Here is a 19537-nt window from a genome sequence, read left to right on the forward strand (position 1 = left end):
AATAAATTGAAAGTAACAATGAACTGAACACGAAATTTTGAAGTAGAAAGACTAAAAGAGTATTTTCTTGTAAAACATCCGATAGGCCTAATTTTTGTTTTATTGAATGTTTCATTTACAACTTTGAAAAATTGTCTTTAACAATGTATAGCTATAAATTTAATAGGGCTAGCGTAGCTTAGACTGATTTATTTAGGAAAATTGTGATGATAAATTTTCAGTTCACATTGAAATCTTGACAAATCCCATAAGAATTTGTGAGGGCCTCATCTGAAACTTTAGAGAAAACTTAGAGAAGGCTTTAGATGAGATTATTGTAGTCTTTTTCATAATAGAAGAACGTCTAGGAGATAAAATTGAGGTATTAAAGTCATCCCATAGAGGATTTCGCTGAGAATAATCCAAAAAATGACCTGTATTTAAAGGGATCGTCCACCCAAAACATGTGGTTCCACATTTTTTCTTTCACAGACTACAAAAGAAGATATTTTGAAGAAAGTTGGGAGCCAAACACCATTGGATTGTGTTTCAATTATATGGACTACAAAACCACTGAGACATTTCTCAAAATATTCTTTTATGTTCCACAGAAGAAAGAAAGTAATACAATTTTGGGATGACATGTTGACATTTTCTAATCCTTTCCAAAGTTTAAATTTTCTAATCCTTTAAGTGTACCAACTATACATTGTTCTTCCAACATTCTTCCTTCATTATAATTTCAACCCCAGGCTATCTTTGCACTGAAATTAGCCTTGTAATAAAATCACACATTTAACAAATGTTCTATTTCGAATAGCGTGATCTCGATGGAGTTTCATAGTCTCGTAAAGTCAGACGGTAGCACAAAATCACACCCACTCTTATCCTACAATTATTTTTTCATTTAAATGAGAATATTATTCTCCCTTCTGTCATGCAGGATGCGCCTACACATCTGACAGATGACTAACTTCTCATCTGGAGTATAATTAAAATCCCTTCGTTCTATTGATGGTTTCTGAGAACGTATGAGGCATAGAGGGTCTTGTGACTCATGACCAGTCAGGTAATATCAGTCTGCCTTGAATGAACAGGACAGTGGCAAAATCAAATCCAGACCTGCGCCAAGAAGCTTAAAAAGCCTGCGGCAAAAAAGCAACAAAAAAAAGCTCCACATAATAAGCACCACATTTTCAGACTGCAGGTGGGAATCTGGGAAAAGTGGATACCTGAGTCACCAGGGGTGAGAATGAGTCTCAACAGGTGGGATTATTCAATCTCAATTATTAAGAAAGAGGGGATAAAATGAGAGATGAAAAGAAAAAGGAAAAACATAAAAACGTTTCAGGAAGTAACTAAAAGTAGCGGCACAGTTACAAATCACTTTTTCCAACTAAAATGCAATACATTTCCAACTTCAAACTCAGTGACGTTGCTGTTTTTAATGTCACATTGCATTTTTTTTCTTACGTATGAGTATCTTCTGGACTGGAAAGATCCTCAGCACTCTCTAATTGAATTCTATTCATTAATGTCCCGCATGGACCACTGATCTAGAAAAGGACAGAGAAAGGCTTGCATGCCTGACCGCTCCTGGGCCACTTATGCTCTTACATAAGCCTGATAATTGCACTTACACATGCACACACACGCTCCCTTTGGCTTCAGCCTGTGGCTACTACACAAGGGTTCGTACAGTTGTCAATTAACCTAGAATGTTTTCACCCCTGTTTTTTACCCATAGGCTGCTCCAGTTTACCTGAGCTTTAAATGAAAGGGGTGTTATGTGACACAAATTTCCAAGAATAACTACCTGTGGAGGTCTGTGCAATTATGTTGAACACTAGCCTGCAGAGGCCATTTACGTTTTAATATGCCTCTCAAGTCTTTACTAGGTTTTGGGAACTAATTTGAATGATCGTAAACAAATGGCGAGAAATATTTCTTCAGATTCTGCTTTTGAAAAGAAAGCATCACAATCATTATTACAATAAACCCTTAAACCTAGCAACACCAGGGTCATGGGTTCAATTCCAAAAGCAAAAACTAATCAAATGTAAATGTGTACTTTGAATGCAATATAAGCTACTTTGCATAAATGCATGTACCAAAATCCATACATGTAAACCAAACAACCAGAGAGTTGAGAACAGGACTGTTTGACACAAAAATATAGTCTTTCTTATTAGAAACAAGCAGTCAAATATATATATATACATTTATGCATGTGGCAGACACTTTTATCCAAAGCAACTTACATTGCAGTCAAGATATGCATTTTTGGTCGCACTTTATTTTAAGGTCCAATTCTCTCCATTAACAAACCATTAACTACGGATTTTGCATCAAACTCCTAATTTGTTGCTTAATAGTTAATAAGGTAGTTGTTGAGTTTTGGTATTGGGTAGGATTAGGGATGTACAATATGGTCATGTGGAATATGTGCTTTATAAGTGCTAGTAAACAGCCAATATGTTAGGTATGCTAATAAGCAACTAGTTAATAGTGAGAATTGGTGCCTATTCTAATGTGTAACCACATTTGTTCTGCCTTCCCTGAGGATCGAACCCATGACTTTGTTGTTGCTATAGTGCCATGCTCTACTGTTCAGCTACAGAAAAGTTAGCCCTTTACAAAGAAAAGCTGCCCTTAAACTTTTGCTACATAAACAAACACTTAAAAGGCCATTCTTTCATAATAAACTTCTACAGAAAATCTCAAAATATAAATTTCAAGAACTGCAAAAATCACAATTCCGGAACAATAGCTGTAGAGGATTCACAGACTGTAATCAGTAACTATAATGGAGGTTGCTGGAGGTCTCTAATGGTGGTGGAGGAGCCTAATGATTTACTATTTTACAGTAAGGAGCAGCTGAATTACATTACGGCAGCTCATAATTTATGCTTCATTACACCTGAAAACTAAATTAAATGAGCAGTGCTGCATTCATTCAAGTGTGCGTGCCAAACGGGAAGCTCAGAGAGGATTATATGTATATGTGCGTGTTTGAGCGCGTGTCGGTAAGCAGCACGTATTCTTGTTGCAGGGTTAGAATGCACATCGCCGTTTCTATATTTGTAGGTGATAATTGGGTGTTTAATTTGAGCTCTTTTAGAACTGATGAAATGCTGTATAATTATAACACAGAGCGGGAACCCTCTTCAGTCCTCACTCTCGCTTTCTCTCTCTCTCTTCAAAAACACTTTATATTTACAAAACATGGTTGATTTTGAAGAGATTAAAGATGCAGGCATTCTGTTTGGTCTGATGTAGAAAGGGTCAGCCGATTATTTTGTGCCAACCTGGAACATCTTAATTTTTTTTAACCCTGCACTTGGGTTTTTATGATGTGCTAGGCAGTGGTCTCAAACTCAATTCCTGAAGGGCCACAGCTCTGCACAGTTTAGCTCCAACCAGCTCCAAATCACACCTGCTTGGAAGTTTCTAGTAATCCTGAAGACCTTGATTAGCTGGATCAGCTGTGTTTGATTTGGGTTGGAGATAAACTGTGCAGAGCTGTGGCCCTCCAGGAATTGAGTTTGAGACCAATGTGCAAGAGACTTAGGATTTGTTCATTTTTTATTTGTTTACTTGTTTTGTTTTGTTTTCTTTACCATCTCATTTTATTAAGCTTTAATTAGTTAGACTTTAATTGAATTTGAAATGTGACAGGTTTGTGAGTATGTGATTGGTGAATAATCATCAGGTACATTTCCTACAACATGAGCAGTGTTTATTTATGTTTGTGCCCATGACTATGCATGTGTGCATGTGTCACACACACATAGACACACATTCACAAAGTACATACAGTTGCACACAGCTCATGGGAACCAGAAGAACAGGTCGGACAAGTGTAGATAAAGGGGGACAACAGGAAACGAGGATGAGTCGTATGTGTTTAACTGTGGGTGGCAGGCTTAACCAACACTCAAAACCATCATTAACACACTCATAACACAAAACACACATTATTTATTTTATTACAGGTTAGGATACCAGATACCCAAATGCATACGGCCAATAAATTGATTGACTTCAGATAAAATCACTGACTTGCATAAAAACAGAAATCATCATATAAAACTGTAACAGGCTAACTCGTAACATTTGGACTGTCAAAACAAAACTTGCCACACTTACCTTCATAAACAAGCATTTTGCTCATCCTATAATCAAAATAATTCTGCGTTCTTATTTGCACTTTGCTTTCTCATCTCAATAACTGCAGGTGATGCAATTGCTGTGGTTTCAATCATACTGGTACTTTTCCTTAAAGGTGCTGTGCACAATTTCACTCAATATAAAATACTTTTTTCTATTCCAGTTTAATGTGCAGAGAATAGTAAAGTACAGAAACTATAGTGGTAGTAACACTTTAGCAGTTTTGTACATTAGGTAATGTATTAGGTATCAAACAATGAACACACATGTGTGTATTTCTATATATATACAGTATATATGCATATGTATATATATATATATATATGTGTGTGTGTGTGTGTGTGTGTGTGTGTGTGTGTGTGTGTGTGTGTGTGTGTGTGTGTGTGTATCCATGTGCTCTATTGCTGTTTTCCTAATTAAATTAGGTTCATATATTCAGCTGATAAAAAAACTTGCAATAACCTTTATTAGTGTATTTTGATTTGTTTATTGGAACAAACAGAAACAGCATGCTGTTGCAGTCATTAACCACTTTGTTAATAATACTCTGGAACATTGTGCAAGCAGGGCACATCAGGACTCATGCTAATATGCATCCTCAGCCCATGCTGTTTGGCAGACACGGTCCTGCCACCTAGTGGTTCCCTGTGGATAAACAAGTGTGCGGTACAGGATGGTACGTGAAAGGTAAGTGCTTATGAGTGGGCTAAATGATTTGTGCACAAATATATATAATCCTTCAAAGTGCATACCACAGTAAATGCATGATTTCGCAATTTTGGAAACAAAGGGTTACTATGTACCACCATTGCATTGTTGAGGAAAGCACTAAAGCATGACAAGCATTAAAATAAAAAAGTCGTGACGTATTGTCAAGTATGGTGACCCATACTCGAAATTGGTGCTCTGCGTTTAACCCATCCAAGTGCACACACACAGCAGTGAGTAGTGAACAAATGCACACACACACACACACACACACCGTGAACACACACCCGGAGCAGTGGGCAGCCATGCTGCAGCGCCCAGGGAGCAGTTGGGGGTTCGGTGCCTTGCTCAAGGGCACCTCAGTCGTGGTATTGAGGGTGGAGAGAGCGCTGGACATTCACTCCCCCCACCTACAATCCCTGCCGGCCCGAGACTCGAACCCGCAACCTTTGGATTACGAGTCCGACTCTCTAACCATTAGGCCACGACTTCCCCAAATGTTTTGACAAACTAAATTTACTTTCCTGTGTTGACGTAGTTCCTATTGAAAAGAAGGCTCAGGCCAGATAATGCTTTAACTTCCCCCCTAAATTTTGCAAATAAGTAGTATTTATTTAAAATAGTACTTATATGCACCTTTTAGTGGTATTTAGGGACAAATACCTTGCAGATTATTGCCACAATAACAAGTCTACCACTATAGGAATCCTTTTTGTGACATCATTTTGACAAGCTAAAATTTACCTTCCTATGTTGCCATATTTCCAATTACAAAGTTTGAAACCAGATACATGCTTTATCTACCCAGAAATGATGTAGAATAGTACTAATATGCACCTATAGTGGTATATAAAAGGTACAAAAGTATGAATTCCAGATTATTGCCACTGTAACAAACTGTTGTATCACTGAAGGTACCAAATTTTCTGATGAGCTCAAAATGTACTTTCCTGTGTATACATATTTCCTATTGAGAAGATATTTGAGGCCAGATACATGCTTAATCGATCCATAAATTACGCATATAATTTATGATGTACAAAAGCAAACCTTTCAGATTATTGCCACAATAACAAGCTAAAATGTACTTTCCTATTACATATCTCCAATTGAAAAGTACTGTGGGACATGCTTAATTTACTCATAAATTATGTGAATTAATACTAATAAGCACCTTTCAGTGGTTTATGAAGTATAAAAGTGTACATTTCAGGTTATTGCCACAATAAGAAACTGTTTTACATGCTTTATCTACTCCTAAATTATGCAAATTAGTACTACTATGCACCTTTTAGAGATATATAAAGTTGAAAAAATAATTTTCAAAATTTTACTGCAATAGCACGCTGTTGTGCCACTAAAGTTACCATTTTTTGTTCACATTTTAACGGACATTTTAAGTGTGCTTTAAGTCACTCAACAATTTCCACAGTCCAAGATGGTGCAGCTACTGTAGTTGCCAAGATATGCATTTCAGTGGCAGATTTAATTAATCAACTCTAAACCTGCATATTTAATGCAGCCTCAGAGCATAAAACAAAGTCCAAATGTGCAGCTTCGTCATAACTCACTCAAACCCACACCTGCTCATCTACACCTACACATACAGGAAGAGGGAAGGTGGAAGATCCACCTACGCACAAAAAAAAAACCACCCGGTGCACTCGAGGAAGGCCGTCCGAACATGCAGCTTCTTCTGCAGCTGGGCAACATACAAACACCCCTATGCTGATATCCATATCTGAACATCAAAGCCAAAATCTGCAGAGGAAACTTGTTTTATATCTTGTGCTCCAGTCAAAGACCTTCTGCTCTTTAAAAAAAATAAAGAAAGCAATACGTGCGAACTAAAAGAAGAGAGAGAAAGCAAAAGTAAAAGATCAAAGGTTGCAATAAACTTTGAGGCCGATTAAAAGTGGGATAGATAATTGTGTGTCTTTACAGGTTGACGTCAAGATCGCCAGGAAGATACTACGAAGAATTATTTTCTCTTTTACTAGGGAAGACCTTGATTAATAATTAAAACATATTTTTGCCCTCTGCTGGTTAGTGGCATAAGAGACATGATTAAGGTTGCCAGAATAAATCAGTTGTAATAATGCATCCAAAATGTTTTAAATCGTCATATCAAGCTGCAATTAAAACCTATTAAGTTTTTTTTTATTTATGTCATTCATAATGCACTTGACAGCTGAAGTTAGCTCTGTTCATGTATTTACACTGTGCTATTTAATCTGTTTATTGTCTGGATTTTTATCCATTCAACCACAATAATCTGAGTGAGATGAACAAAAAAGATATAAACAAAAACTATGACCAATGAAAATGTAAGACGGAAATGCTACATGTCTCGCTCCACATGTATGCAAAGCGTTTGTAAACATGTGGCTGGCTGGAATTGATTTTAACAACAGTCAAAATTTCATGCAAATATCTGACCGATAGTTTTGATATTATACATCTGATGTTACATTTATGCAAATCCATTAGGCACCCACAGTATGTACGTGACTTCACGTAACTTGCAAATGGATATTGGAATATTCAATAACAAAATGGTGTTGTATAATAAAATAATAAATCATAGTACATAATAAATCATTTGAAAACTTACATAAATACTTTAGCTCTTGCTGTGCATATTTGTGCCAAAGGACCATGATGACGTCTTTCAATGTTTAATTCGCTATCATTCATGCATGGGCCAGGATCCATCTTGAAGCACTTTGAATCAAAGCCACAAACAAATACTATGGAAATTCCCACCAGTTCTGTACAAATGCATGGTGCAAGCTGCTGCCTCATTTCCATTGTTTGTTCAACACTTGTGTTTTTCCAGACAAATATTTCGAATCAGGCCTATTTTCTGCGCTTGTGTTCTGTAAATGCTTGACACAAAGTGTTTCTGAACAAGTACTGTGACTGAGAAATCACACCTGTTTAAGAACAATACAAATTTTCCTTGACTGCTATGTTTTATGTACAAAAGAATAACTTTATACCCAGTGCATAAAAACTCCTCTGACCTTTGCTGGAAAACAGCTTTGCACTCGACTAACAAAATAGCAACGACAGACTGAACGAGAGCTTTACTCAGCGTGCTTGAATGTTGAGGAGAGACCAGAATATTTCCATGTTAAGCCGGAATGAAACATGATGTAGACCCTTAATTTACATGTAAAGCATCACAAAAGCATGGGGTGGGGCGTTTCTCTCATTTACGTGTTGTCGGTTGACTGTCAAACCATCATAATCACTCGCCAGTAAGGCAATCACAACACAACAAAACAAGAAGAGCCTAAGCAATACTTCCACTGAGGTCAGTCCAGCTATTTCACTTTGATTTATTAATTTCCATGATATAGTGATGTGCTTCTTCATGCTTCCTGGATTGTTCACCCTCCAGGATGGCTAAGGAGTGGACACTTCTGGTGCTCTGTGGCATTCTAGGGTCTGGATTGAGTGTGAAGCCATCGTGGTTCAAGAACATCTCAACCAATCTTTTTAAATCGCCTGGAGATATTCTGATAGGAGGACTTTTCCCCATTAACGAACTGACCAGTGATCTGAGCCAACGGGTGAAGCCTGACGATCTTGAGTGCAACAGGTAAAATCTTGAAGGAAGTCTACAAAATCTGAACATGCTTTGCTCCTAAAATCCCTTTTTATCCTTCTGTTTTGGCAGCATTAGCACATATGGTTTGTCCCTCGCATTGGCGATGAAGTTCTCTTTGGACGAGATCAACTCGAAAGAGAATCTTCTCCCTGGAATCATGCTGGGATTTGAGAGTTACGACTCCTGCATGCAACCAGCCGTTGTCATGAGGCCCGTCCTCCAGCTTCTCACAAAGGAATCAACAGAAGAACTGGATGTCACCTGTAACTACACCAACTACAAGACTCGTGTTATTGCTATCATAGGACCAAACAGCTCCGAGTTAGTCCCAGTTATTGGCAAGCTGATCGGGTTTTTCTTGATGCCACTGGTGAGTTGCCATCGAAAGTGTTAAATTTAAAGGATTTAACATACTTTTCCCAAATATAGAGTTGCAAAATACTTAAAAAATGAATGTTTGTTTTAATATTTTACCTAAATTCTTTTAGCAAATATATGCAATAATGTGACTGATTGGTCTCTTAACTCTTTGCACAGTCCGAAATTCTCGTCTGAAATTTTCACACATTAAAAAAATAAATACGACCTCACATTGTGTCAATCACGTTTATGCACTGCCTCCGAAACGTTCGTCATAAAAAAATTCTGATCAAGTAAAATTTTCAATGTTTTCGCATCCGTAGCAAGCATTTTGATAGGAAAGTTTGACGCATACGAAAAAAAAATGAAAAAAACGCATTCAAAAATTTCAGACTACTAACCATGGAAAACACTACACGACTTTTAAAAAATGAACAGATCTTAAAATACTGGGTAACACGTAGAAACCAGCACCTTGTTTTACGTGACAAATGAAAACAATGTGTTCTAAATTTGGCACAACATATCAATTGTTTGATCTTCCCCGACTGGATGGAATCAAAGTCTTAAGGCAAAAAAAATCTGAATCTGTGACAATCATACACTACACGATTTTCTATGAAGTCTGTCAGCTCAAATCTGCAGACTAGCTCTGACTTTCGGCAACTAGCGTCAACTTCTCCAGACTGTAAATTGGTGGAAAATCTGGGGGGGGGGAATCATGTAGTGTATTCCAGCCTTTAATCTGCAATGTTCCTCCTAATTTATGTCTAATTGTGCATTTTTAGATTAGCTATGGTGCCACCAGCGACATGTTCAGCGACAAAGAGACCTTCCCGTCCTTCATGCGCACAGTCCCTAGTGATCGCTGGCAGGTAGCCGCCATGGTGCAGCTTCTGAAAGAGTTTGGCTGGAACTGGGTTTCAGTAGTAGGTAGCGATGATGAATATGGGCAGAAGGGTCAGCAGCAGTTCTCCAGTATGGCCAATGAGGAGTCCATCTGTGTGGCATATCAAGGTTTGATTCCTGTATACAGTGATCCTGAGCAAGCGGTAAAAGAGATTCTCAATCGTATTGTGGACGCCAAAGTGGGAGTGGTGGTGGTCTTCTCTCTCCCCAAGCCCACCAGAGACTTCTTCATAGAGGTGAACAGTTTGAATGCAACTTTATGGGTCATACTATGATAAAAATTATTTTATCTTTTGAAGTAATAGTCTGCAGGGTGTTTAAACAGAATGTATTTTTATGAATGGAAAAAAATGCAAGGTTTTGAAACATGATTTTAATAACCGCTGTTTTTTGAATGATGTATCATGTGTAAGGTGTTTCAAAATATGCTAGATGCAAGTGCAACATTCAAAGACGTCCAGCAAGCTCATGTTTACATAGAAAAGCAATTGACCTATCGGTAAGCCCCGCCCCCCTTAGTTACTGTCGTTCACTCAGACAAACAAACAGAGTTGCTAACCGTCTTACAATGACAGCTGTCAGTGTGAAAAAACTTGTCACAAGATGTTTTTAATAAATTTTGGACACAGAAGCACCATCATTCAATTGGGAAAAAAAAGGAAAGTCACCCAAAAATGAAACTTCTGTCAATAATTACTCAAATCCAAATCTGTAAGACCTTTATTCATCTTCGGAACACAAAGTAAGATATTTTTGATGAAATCCAAGAGATTTTTGACCCTCCCATAGACAGCAAGGATCCTAACACGATCAAGGCTCAGAAACGTAGCAAGGACATCGTTAAAATAATCCATGTGACATCAGTGGTTCAACCATAATTTTACAAAGCTACGAGAATACGTTTATGTGCAAAGAAAACAAAAATAACGACTTTATTCAACAATTCGTCTCCTCCGCGTCACCCTATAGAGCATTGCATACGTTGTTTATGTATGTGATACTCTCCAAAGTGATGCCAGTGTGACACGGAGACAAATTATTGAATAAAGTCTTTATTTTTATTTTCTTTGCACACAAAAAGTATTCTAGTAGCATAAAATTACAGTTGAACCACTGACGTCAAATGGATTACTTTTTAATATCCTTGCCGTCTATGGAGGGTAAGAGATCTCTCGGAATTCATCAAAAATATCTTAATTTGCGTTCCAAAGATGAATGAAGATCTTACGGGTTTGGAATGACATGATGGTGAGTAATTAATGACAGAATTTTCATTTTTGGGTGAACTATCCCTTTAAATATGCCATAGAGGGATATATAAAAGATTTTAAAATAAATATGTAAAAATACCAATAACGAGAGAAGCCTCATGTTACGGTCGTCACGATCGCAATGACAACATCCAGGATCAACACTGTTCATGTACCGCAGAGTAAGATTAAATTAATTTGCATTTAACCACTTTAATATGGAGAGATACTGAAATGTAGACCGTTTTTGTGTTTTTGTCCTACACTGTACCTGACTTGAGAACAGATCGCTATTTACGTTAGCATGGACTCACTAACTTTATTGTTAGCTAGTTTTAGCCAGAGATACCTTGCTGACGCACATGACATTAATGTTCAGGTTGAGATGAAAATTGTAACTTAATGAGAGTATGACAACAAGAAAATGAACGTTTTCAGTGGGATTGGGGTTGAATGCATAGACATTTTGCTCTGTTTAGGAAATGGAATAAAATTTATTTGTTTGCCCATCCTCTCAGGACACCTGGAATCAGTGTTACAAGTACCCCAAGCACATTTTTTTTTTACCATTTTTGTAGCATAAACACCATCAAACCGATGAAAGCTTTGGGTCTTCCAATGTTTCTCTATGGCATTGAAACCTAAAGATGTCCGATTTCGGGTCCCTGTGCAACTGATACTCAACTGCCATTGGCTCATCTGCATTCGAGGGGAGGGGCTTACTGAATGGTCAATTGAAAAGCAGCATAGTGGAATGCAAAATTTAAGGATCAAAAATCTTAACTAAGGGAAAAATATTAATATATAATTAACATTCCTCTGTTTTTCATTCACTGCTTTATATTCATGATAAGTCTTCAAGTTTTGGTGATTCTAAATCCTTTTTTGATCACTATCTGATCAGGTAATCAAAAGAAACATGACAGGCGTTTGGGTGGCAAGCACAGCATGGGCTCTGAACGATATTGTATCCACCCTGCCCGGGATTAATTCAATAGGAACAGTGCTGGCGTTCGCAGACATCACCAGACCTCTTGACCTCTTCACTCCTTACATCCGTGAGCTCTTCACCAAAATGGAAGATATGCAAATCCCCCAGCAGCCAGATACAGAAATCTCTCCTCTGGACAACCCTTGCACAAGATGCAGCTACCTAAGCCAAGCCAACGTGAGCATGGTAGAGATAAAACTCGTGCAGCGGTCAGCTTTCAGCGTGTATACTGCAGTCTACTGTGTGGCACATGCGCTGCATGACTTGCTTGGATGCAATGCCACCCACTGCGCTCGGAATCCCAAGACTGACAATGTTTATCCATGGCAGGTAACCACACGCAAGCTATGATTTCTGTAAATCTGCTTGTTTTATCCTAGGAGGTTAAGAGTGTACTAATAGAACAATATATGATCCTTTCTACAGCTGTTACAGAGTCTACAAAAAGTTTCTTTAGATCTTGAGGGGGTCAATATTAAGTTTGATAAAGAGGGTAATCCAAGCTTTGGCTACGATGTTATGCAATGGAACTTTAATGACACCACTGTGCGCTTCAACATAATTGGACACTTTTATCAGAACCTCACGATTAATAAAAACAACATAACATGGCACACAAAAAACGGAAAGGTATGAATGGAATATTAACACTATTTACACTTGAAATGCTTGTATTTTACTTTGAATACCTTGTTTTCCTACCAGCCATTAGTTTTGGCACAGTTTCTCATGATCTTAATAAGCATTTAAATGGATAGTTCACCCAAAAATTGAAATTCTGACATAATTTACTCACCCTCGTGCCATTTTAAACCTGTATGAAATTCTCCTGCTGAACACAAAATAAGACTTTAACAAAGCAGTTGATGGTAGCCATAGTATTTTAAGTCAAGGGCTACCATTATCTGTTTGGTTTCCCACATTCTTCAAAATATCTTCTTTTGTACTCAACAAAAGATAGAAACTCATACAGGTTTGGAACAATGTGAAGATGAGTGAATGATGACAGAATTTCATTTTTGCATGAACTAAAATGGCTTAAAATGAGTTAAAATATGTAAAATGCTAATAATAGAGAATAAATAGATGTTTCTAAACTTGTGACTGGTGCATCCAAGAGCAAGCATCTCTTGACAAATTGTCTTTGTAACAGGTGCCAATGTCCACGTGCTCCTCAGACTGTGGGATAGGACAGGTGCGCAGAGTTAAAGGTTTCCACTCTTGCTGTTTCGACTGCATTGACTGCAAGGAGGGAACGTTCCTGAACAGCTCAGGTCTGCTACTACACCAACCTAGGTTTTCAAGTCATTCTAAACAAATATTGTCTCTAACCATAATTGCTTCATGCAACATGCCTATGGCACTGTAGGGAATAGAAATGTATGCATTTAAGAGCTTTTTGGTTTGATGTTGACTAACCTTTATCTGCCTCCTCTTCTGATTGAAAGATGACATCCAGTGTAAATTATGTCCTGCTGGCCAGTGGTCCACCCTACGAAGCACAAGCTGTGTCTATCCCATCTATACTTACCTGGACTGGAGCAACTATGAGTCAATTGGACTCGTTCTGGGAGGAATTATGGTGCTAGTGTCACATGTATGGGTAGGGGTTCTATTCTTCAGGCACAGAGGAACTGCACTGGTGAAAACTGCAGGTGGACCCCTGAGTGGCCTTATGCTACTGAGCCTAACAGGAGAATGTGTAAGCCTGGTGCTGTTCCTGGGTCAGCCAGGAGACATCGTGTGCCGTCTGCAGGAGCCACTGAACGCCTTTTTTCCTACCGTGGCCCTCTCAGTCATTCTTTCTATTTCCCTTCAGGTGATCCTACAAAAAAAACTATGCATGTTAAATGCAATTTTCTTTTACAATCAAACATTATAAACACAAAGTGTAATTGACCCTTCGCAAGGAGTTTGATTGACAGGTGATCTGACCAATCATAACGCCGAATCCGCCATGTTTTCTGACAAACAAAAGAGACAGGAGAGGAGATTAACTTCGGTGGACTTAAACTTGAAAAATGGTGTGTATCGATGTCTTTCCGTGATCGAAATAAAATCATTTCTGATGTTCATTCATGTTTATTTTGTGCTTTAAGTAAATACAAAAAGACGGTCGGTTCACATGCTGCTTGAACTGAGGCAATACAGCGATCTGTCATGACACATTAAAGAGCCACAAAACGGTATTGTTTGAATTTCTTAAAAAAGACAAAATTTTAAAGCTGAGACTTTGTTTCATCCCAGAAGTAACCTGCTCTGTCTTGTCTGTCGGCATGTTGTCAGTTTCCTCTTCGCTCTGTGATGTATTTTTCACTGCGTGAGAACATGATGAGTAGTGTGACAGCGTTGTCAGACATAGCCGGTCTTTGCGAAGTTATTATTATATTATTATTACTATTTTGCTTCTCTCACACTACACAACATGTAGCAGTAGACAATATTCAAAATTCAAACACCCTTCAAATACCATTTTGTGGCTCTTTTTTGTGTGTCGTGATAGATCGCTGTAGTGTCTCAGTTCATGCGCCACATAAACCCATCGTCTTTTCATATTTACTTAAAGCATGAAATAAACATGAATGAACATCAGAAGGTATTTTATTTAAACTGCGAAAAGACGTCAATACACACAATTTTTCAAGTTTAAGTCCACCGAAGTTAATTTACTCTCCAGTCTGATTTGTTTGTCGGGTAAGAGGGTGGATTCGGCATTATGATTGGTCAGATCCCTTGTCAATCAAGCTCTTTGCTAACAGTCAATTAGGGTTATTCCATTACAACAAAAACTACAGCCAAATAATGTTTTATATATATACTGTATATATATATAGTTTTCCTACACTATTAAATTAACAGTTCCAAAAGGAGGTTTTCACAGCGATGCCATAGAAGAACCAGTTCTTAGTGTGATGAACATTTTTAATAATTTAAAGAACCTTTTTCCACTGTAAAGAACGTTTTGTGGAATGAAAAGGTTTCATGGATGGTAAAGGTTCTTTGTGGAACCCTTGATGCCAATAAAGAACCTTTATTTTACCTTTCCTTATATGCTCCGTCATTGGGAAATCTTGCCCACAATTTACTAATTTGTTCCCTCATTTTGATTTCACTAAAACCAGGGAACAAATTGATAAGTCACGGCCACGTATAAACATATCGTGGGAAAAAACTCTTCTTTCGTGGCCATGATATATGCATATTTTTTCTGCATGTCATGTGCAGAGCGCAGTACAGTAAGTAGGCTATATGTTGTTAATTAATATTCCTCAGGACTTATATAATTAGGCTACACTACAACAAAGAGACCTTAAAATAAAATGTAACCAAATAATTTAAGAAGATACTTTTGAAATACTGATGCAATTTCACCAAACCTAACCACTACATTTAAACAAGAAGGCGTGAGATTTTTAATAAAAACTGAACTGAACTAATTATATACACTTTTGTCTTTTACTTACCAGATTGTGTGCATCACAGAATTCCCTGAAAAGTCTTCTGAGCACCTGGATAACATACGAGGACGAGGAAGCGTGTTTGTGATTCTGGGATGTTGTGGGCTCCAGGCGGGACTATGTGGTTGGTACGCCCAAGAGGCTCCCTCTCTGACCCAATACGTCGCTAATTTGGAGGTGACCTACGTGAAAACCTTTTTGCGTTGTCCGGTGGAGCCCATGTTAAACTTCGGCTTGATGCTTGGTTTCAATGTTGTGCTGGCACTGGTGTCATTCATGGCCACCTTCATGGCTCTCCAGCCGCCTGGACAGTACAACTTGGCCAGAGACATCACCATATCCAGCTTGAGTTACTGTGTAATGTGGGTAATGTTCATCCCCATCTACACAAGTCTAAATGATAAAGAAAAGTCTATTGCTCAAGTAGGAGTCAGTTTACTTAGTAATATGGGGTTGGTAGCGACCTATTTTTTCCCTAAATGCCAACTGTTAGTCAAAAACCCAGAACTTAACACAGATGATCACTTCCGTACATTTTTAGAAGGGGTCCCACCAACACCACCTGAAGAAAGCTAGAAACAACTGCTAAATTATCATTTAATTTTCTTTTATTAAGTTATTAACAAAAAATCTCTAATTACATATATATATAATATTTAATATGATAATACAAAAATGTCACATGTTAATAAAAGAAATAGCTAAATATTAAAATTATCATATTAGTCAACCATTGTATTGTTATATTGTGTTTTCATATATGAATTATTAAAAACCATAATGACTCATATCAAATAATTCTACGAAGTTTTCTCAATGAATCAAATGTTTAATGTATGATACTTCATGTTAAATATTTTGTGTGTACTCTAAATATTTAGACCATCCCTGCTAATAAAAAAAAATCACAGAAATGTGTGTTTTTGGGACATTTTCCATTAAGATTTAAATGGTTTTAACAAGTCACCAACAGAGGGCCAATACAGACCCAGAGGGACCATTAAAGTTTCCATTAAAACCAATACAATTCCCATTAAAATCATTACAGATTCTATGATGGTTTCTATTGTGTTTTTATTATTATTATTTCAGCAGGGATATTATTTCATAGTAGTTGTATAATGATAATGTACCTCATATCTTCTACGGCAGGCATCCTCAAATCTGGCCCACTCCTGCAGAGTTTAGCTCTAACGCTAATCAAACACACCTGAGCAGCGTCTTCAAGATCATTAGAAAATCACAGGTAGGTGAGTTTGATCAGGGTTGGAGCTAAACTTGAAAGATTTGAGGAACCCTGTTCTACGGAGTGTCTATTTAGCTACACTAAGTGCAAAAGTGCCATGCTTTTTGGCAAAGGCTGTTTACACTAACGCTGTGTGATTGGGATAGTCAACATTGCAAAAAGACAACTCATTCAGCATTGTTTTCAGTGACGTAGATGATAAGACGTGTGCTTTTTTGACACAATCGACCCGAGTTCGAACCCGCCTTTTACCGAACTTTTTTTCTACCTTTCCAAATCTTGCATCGGATCGGAAAGGCATTTATTTTCAATAAAAATGAAGGAAATAATCAAAAAGTTGAAAATAATGGATTGGGTAGGTGTAGGGAGGGCTTTATTGTCCCAATAAGGTGGCATCCATTTAATAATTTGAATTATCCACCTTATTTTAAAAGTAAAAGCAGATGCGACCATTTGTGACTTGAACAAAAACAGTCCATTATCCTGCTTATGGAGTTTTGCCAAGTTTACTAGATAAGTTACTGTATTTTTTTTATACAAATTATAAGACTTGGTGACTGTGTAGTTTGTTGTTTGTTACTTGCGTTCTGTATATTATTCATAATTCAAAAACGTCTGTCTGTTGTTAGCCCAGTTTTGTATTCATAAAGGGATATCCTGTTCAGCCAAAAATTTAAATGTGCTGTTAATTTACTCAAGCTCAAAGATGTAGGTGGAAAATAATCGGATTTCCCCGTTTGCTTATGGATTTCAGGTAATATTGTAAATATGTGAATCATTATCAGAATCATTATCAGATGAGACAGATCTACAAAAAGTGTGCCGACTGTCTTTCTCATTGAAAATTGAATCTTTCTGCTTTTATGAGGGCGGAGCCAGATTCATTGCGCAAGATTAAGCTATGTGCTAAAGGTGACAACTCAAAGAACAACAGTTTAAACTCAATGAAAGTGAGATATGTTGCCTTGACAGGGTGAATGATGACAGAATTTGATTTTGTTAATATTTCCTAACAACAAAAAGAAGAGGGCAGCATTTAGCCATGTTAGCGACTCAAATTCATCTAGAATTCAACTCATATAATTCCCACGATGTCTTCTCAGAAAGAGCTTTCAGAATCAGAAAGAGCTTTATTGCCAAGTGTGTTTGCACACACAAGGAATTTGTCTTGGTGTTATGAGCTTCCAGTACAGAAAGTACAAACATAGTGCAGACAACATATAATTAAGGTGATAAAGAACACTAATGAAGAGAATATACAATAATTAAGGATAACAATAGTAATAAAAATAAAAATATACAGAAAAGAGACATGACCATAGACAGAACTGTGAATGTGCATGTGTCCTATGTACAGATGAAGGTTTGATGAGTTATTTACAGATGTACAGTACCGGGGTGTGTTATGTGTTGTTCAGGTGGGATACGGCCTGGGGGAAAAAACTGTTCTTGTGTCTGGCTGTTCTGGTGCTCATACAGGCGAATATCAAATATCAGTTAATTTGTTTCAGTGCCACAGTTCTTTGTTTTCTTTATTCTTTCTTTGTTTCTATTAAGGACAATTCAGCTTCAGATTCACAGCAGAAAACATTTGGCAAAACAGCAGTTATTTAGAGATATTGTGTTTTTTTTACTTTTTTTTATCAGACATCAGATCTGTTTTGGAGACTATGCTGTGCATGAAGGCTCTAGAGGTCATGTTATATTGTGGATAAAGTCAAATGGTGATGTTTCAGACAATAGTTAGTAAAGTTTATAATCCTGAAAATATCCACAATGCAGCACACAAATTATTTATTGCTGATATACAACCATTTATACATGAGATGGTAAAGACACAAATATAAGTACCATTTTAAGTAGGCTACTTAATTCAAACGGAATACCACTGACGTCTGATACATTTTAAATAATGCAGCATTTTAATGACTTATTTTAATCATTATTTTCTTGTCTTAATTGCTTATATTTAATGTAATCTCCAGTATGCTGGAGAATACGAAGATGCATTGGCCATCACACAGGCCTAATTTAGATATTTTATTATGCATATTTGTTTCTGTGCTCAGTCTCTGCTAAGTATTCTCTCTATTGTGATAATTCGATAGAGGATAAAAAGGAATCTTAACCCTTGAAGGATTTGTGTCTCCTTTGATGACAGAGCTGCTTTGAATACACATTTTGTGAAAGCAAACACGCACAGCTAATGCATCAGATGCAACTCAAGATGGAAGTTTAGCTGGTTTGAAACTCGACCCCTTTTTAACCCCCTCCATTTGCTGCAAAATGTTTTGTGCACACGGCCCATCGGGTTACCATGGCAACGCCCCCCCCCCCCTCTTTTATCACAGCCAGAGCTCATTTCCTCATACTATACAGCTTGCTCTCACCCACTCACAAGGACCGCCCACACTGCAAAAAATCATCCAATCAGAAATCACGCCGACACAAAGAAAAACAGTGACTACTAGAACTTAGCTATTTACTATCACTCCGTCTTATCACATCCTTCCTCGGCTGTTTTTCTTCCCATGATGCATTAGGTTCCTTCCTCTCTGTCTTTCTGCATTTTTTAGTTTAAAAACTGGAATGTTATTTATTATTAATGAATCCATGCAAATGCATGCATCGCTATTACTGATTACTGAAAAAGAAATCAATCATTTTATTCTGCAAGGACCCATTAAATTAATCAAAATTTCTATTTCAAATAAATGTTTTTCAGTGAAGTCTCTATAATTGACCAGTGATGCTGAAAATTCAGCTTTTCATCACAGGAATCAATTACATTTTAAAATATATTCAAAAAGAATTTGATTGGAATATTATTTCACAATATTACTGTTTTTA

At 37.3% G+C, this 19537-nt stretch overlaps 1 protein-coding gene across 1 annotated transcript; it reads left to right on the top strand.

The window, feature by feature from the left end:
* Positions 1 to 8224: 8224 nt before the first annotated feature.
* On the top strand, positions 8225 to 16334 carry LOC306855023 (taste receptor type 1 member 3-like; the record flags this gene model as incomplete). Its single annotated transcript, XM_079393404.1, is given in 9 exon segments — positions 8225 to 8239; positions 8241 to 8464; positions 8543 to 8843; positions 9622 to 9978; positions 11897 to 12313; positions 12410 to 12613; positions 13137 to 13257; positions 13432 to 13802; positions 15451 to 16334. Coding segments are annotated over 9 exon segments (2577 nt in total). The 3' UTR covers positions 16018 to 16334.
* Between the last annotated feature and the right edge of the window lie 3203 nt (positions 16335 to 19537).

Source organism: Barbus barbus (assembly GCF_936440315.1).
Source record: "Barbus barbus genome assembly, chromosome: 35".
Classification (NCBI taxonomy): domain Eukaryota; kingdom Metazoa; phylum Chordata; class Actinopteri; order Cypriniformes; family Cyprinidae; genus Barbus; species Barbus barbus.